This window comes from Hyaena hyaena, unplaced genomic scaffold, assembly GCF_003009895.1.
Source record: "Hyaena hyaena isolate Hyena2069 unplaced genomic scaffold, ASM300989v1 scaffold_1290, whole genome shotgun sequence".
NCBI classification, from domain to species: Eukaryota; Metazoa; Chordata; class Mammalia; order Carnivora; family Hyaenidae; genus Hyaena; species Hyaena hyaena.
In genome coordinates this window covers 225,926-228,198 of record NW_024081923.1, presented here as the reverse complement: position 1 = coordinate 228,198, position 2,273 = coordinate 225,926, and the positions used below count along the sequence as shown (strand labels likewise).

The window sequence follows — 2,273 nt, the reverse complement described above, 5'->3', positions numbered from 1 at the left end:
ATGCAGGGCTCGAACCCATTAGTTGTGAGATCATGACTTGAGCCAAAGTTGGACACTTAACTGACTGAGCCACCCAGGTGCCCCGAAACCTCCTTTCAAGAGCAGTTCTTGGCTTAATTAAAGCTTTAATTCTCTCAATGGTTTAATAACACTAAAAAAGGAAAAGGCAATTGATTTTGTCATTAAGTGTATTTTGAAATGTACCACTTGTTGATCTCAAATTATGATTAACTTTTTGTCACTACCCCTACCTCCCCCCCTCTCTCTCTCCTTCTGTTCCACAGAAAAAATTATGACATCAGCATCCAAAGGAATTCTCCGCCCATTTTTAATTGTCTGCATTATCCTGGGCTGCTTCATGGCATGTCTGCTCATTTACATCAAGCCCACCAACAGCTGGATCTTCAGTCCAATGGAGTCAGCCAGCTCAGTGCTGAAAATGAAGAACTTCTTCTCTACCAAAACTGATTATTTTAATGAAACTACTATCCTGATTTGGGTGTGGCCATTTGGGCAGACCTTTGACCTTACATCTTGCCAAACAATGTTCAACATCCAAGGATGCCATCTTACCACAGACCGTTCCCTCTACAACAAATCTCATGCAGTTCTGATCCATCACCGAGACATCAGTTGGGATCTGACTAACTTACCTCAGCAGGCTAGGCCACCCTTCCAGAAATGGATTTGGATGAATTTGGAATCACCAACCCACACGCCCCAAAAGAGTGGCATTGAGCACCTGTTCAACTTGACTCTGACTTATCGCCGTGACTCAGATATCCAAGTGCCTTATGGCTTCTTGACGGTGAGCACAAACCCCTTCGTGTTTGAAGTGCCAAGCAAAGAGAAGTTAGTGTGCTGGGTTGTAAGTAACTGGAATCCTGAGCATGCGAGGGTCAAGTATTACAATGAGCTGAGCAAAAGCATTGAAATCCATACATACGGGCAAGCATTTGGAGAGTATGTGAATGATAAAAATTTGATCCCTACCATATCTACTTGCAAATTTTATCTGTCGTTTGAAAACTCAATCCACAAAGATTACATCACGGAAAAGCTCTACAATGCTTTTCTAGCTGGCTCTGTCCCTGTTGTTCTGGGGCCGTCTAGGGAAAATTATGAGAATTATATTCCAGCAGATTCATTCATTCATGTGGAAGATTATAACTCTCCCAGTGAGCTCGCAAAATATCTGAAAGAAGTTGACAAAAACAATAAGTTATACCTTAGTTACTTTAACTGGAGGAAGGATTTCACAGTAAATCTTCCACGATTTTGGGAATCACATGCATGCTTGGCTTGTGATCATGTGAAAAGGCATCAAGAATATAAATCTGTGGGTAATTTAGAGAAATGGTTTTGGAATTAAAGTTTTCCATCATTTGCACACTTGGAGAAATTATTTTGATGAGCTATCATCTAAGTTTTGAGGATGAGAAGAGAGACAACATTCTGCTTTTGTGTCACAATTTATTTTTATCACTCTCTCTTGGGTAACATGTATATTTTGATGGAGATTTCTGAGAGCTCAGCATTAGCAATCACTCCCTTTGGTTTTAAATTATCCTGTATATACCTAATTATGTGCACTGAAAATTAATTTATTCTTTGCTACCATTTGTAAACGTTGTTTTTCACATTTTGGTAGTTGTTTGTAAGTTTGTGATATGATTGTTGTTTCTACATTGGTCAGCTGTTTAATCTATTCGGGAAATGAAGATGCACATCTTAAAATATGAAATATTTTCACTAAGTATCATAATCTCTAGTTCCAAGTTTGCATAATGTAACAAAGGAAAAGCATTTGTAATTGAGTTCTAACCTCTTTGACTTCGAAGTGAACAAAGTGTATAACTGTCTCTATTTGACCTATTTTTTACCTGTTTACCACATTTTCTGTGAAGGAAGAATTATTCATATAGTGAATAAGAAAGAGACTGAAGCAGAGCTGTTTTATTCAGGAAGCTAGTAGACTTTTCATTTATTTCCATTAAGCTGACTTGCAAATGCAGCCACCTGTTCTCATGATCTTAGGTTGAATTATTCAAGTATTTCTACATATTCAATTTGGGGGCACTTTTAGAGCCTGGGAAATAATCCGGACAACATTTAAGAATATCTAAGACAGTTCTCTTCCCAGTCCTAACACTCATTATTATAATAAAGCAAACAATTTCTCCAAATAACAAAGGAAAAGGATGCGTATAGATACACGTCATATTTACATACGGTACATATTTACATACGGTTTATGTACAATTTTGGATAAC

The 2,273-nt window shown here is 37.8% G+C and overlaps 1 protein-coding gene across 1 annotated transcript; it reads left to right on the top strand.

Annotated features, from left to right (window-relative positions):
* The first annotated feature begins 284 nt into the window (after nucleotides 1-284).
* FUT9 (fucosyltransferase 9) lies at nucleotides 285-1,431 on the top strand. Its single transcript, XM_039223204.1, has one exon. The coding sequence runs from the start codon at nucleotides 293-295 to the stop codon at nucleotides 1,370-1,372; it is 1,080 nt and encodes a 359-aa protein (XP_039079135.1). The 5' UTR covers nucleotides 285-292; the 3' UTR covers nucleotides 1,373-1,431.
* Nucleotides 1,432-2,273: the final 842 nt, after the last annotated feature.

Excerpts from the sequence above, each read along its gene's own strand:
- FUT9 (XM_039223204.1), top strand. The coding sequence starts at position 293 with ATGACATCAGCATCCAAAGGAATTCTCCGCCCATTTTTAATTGTCTGC.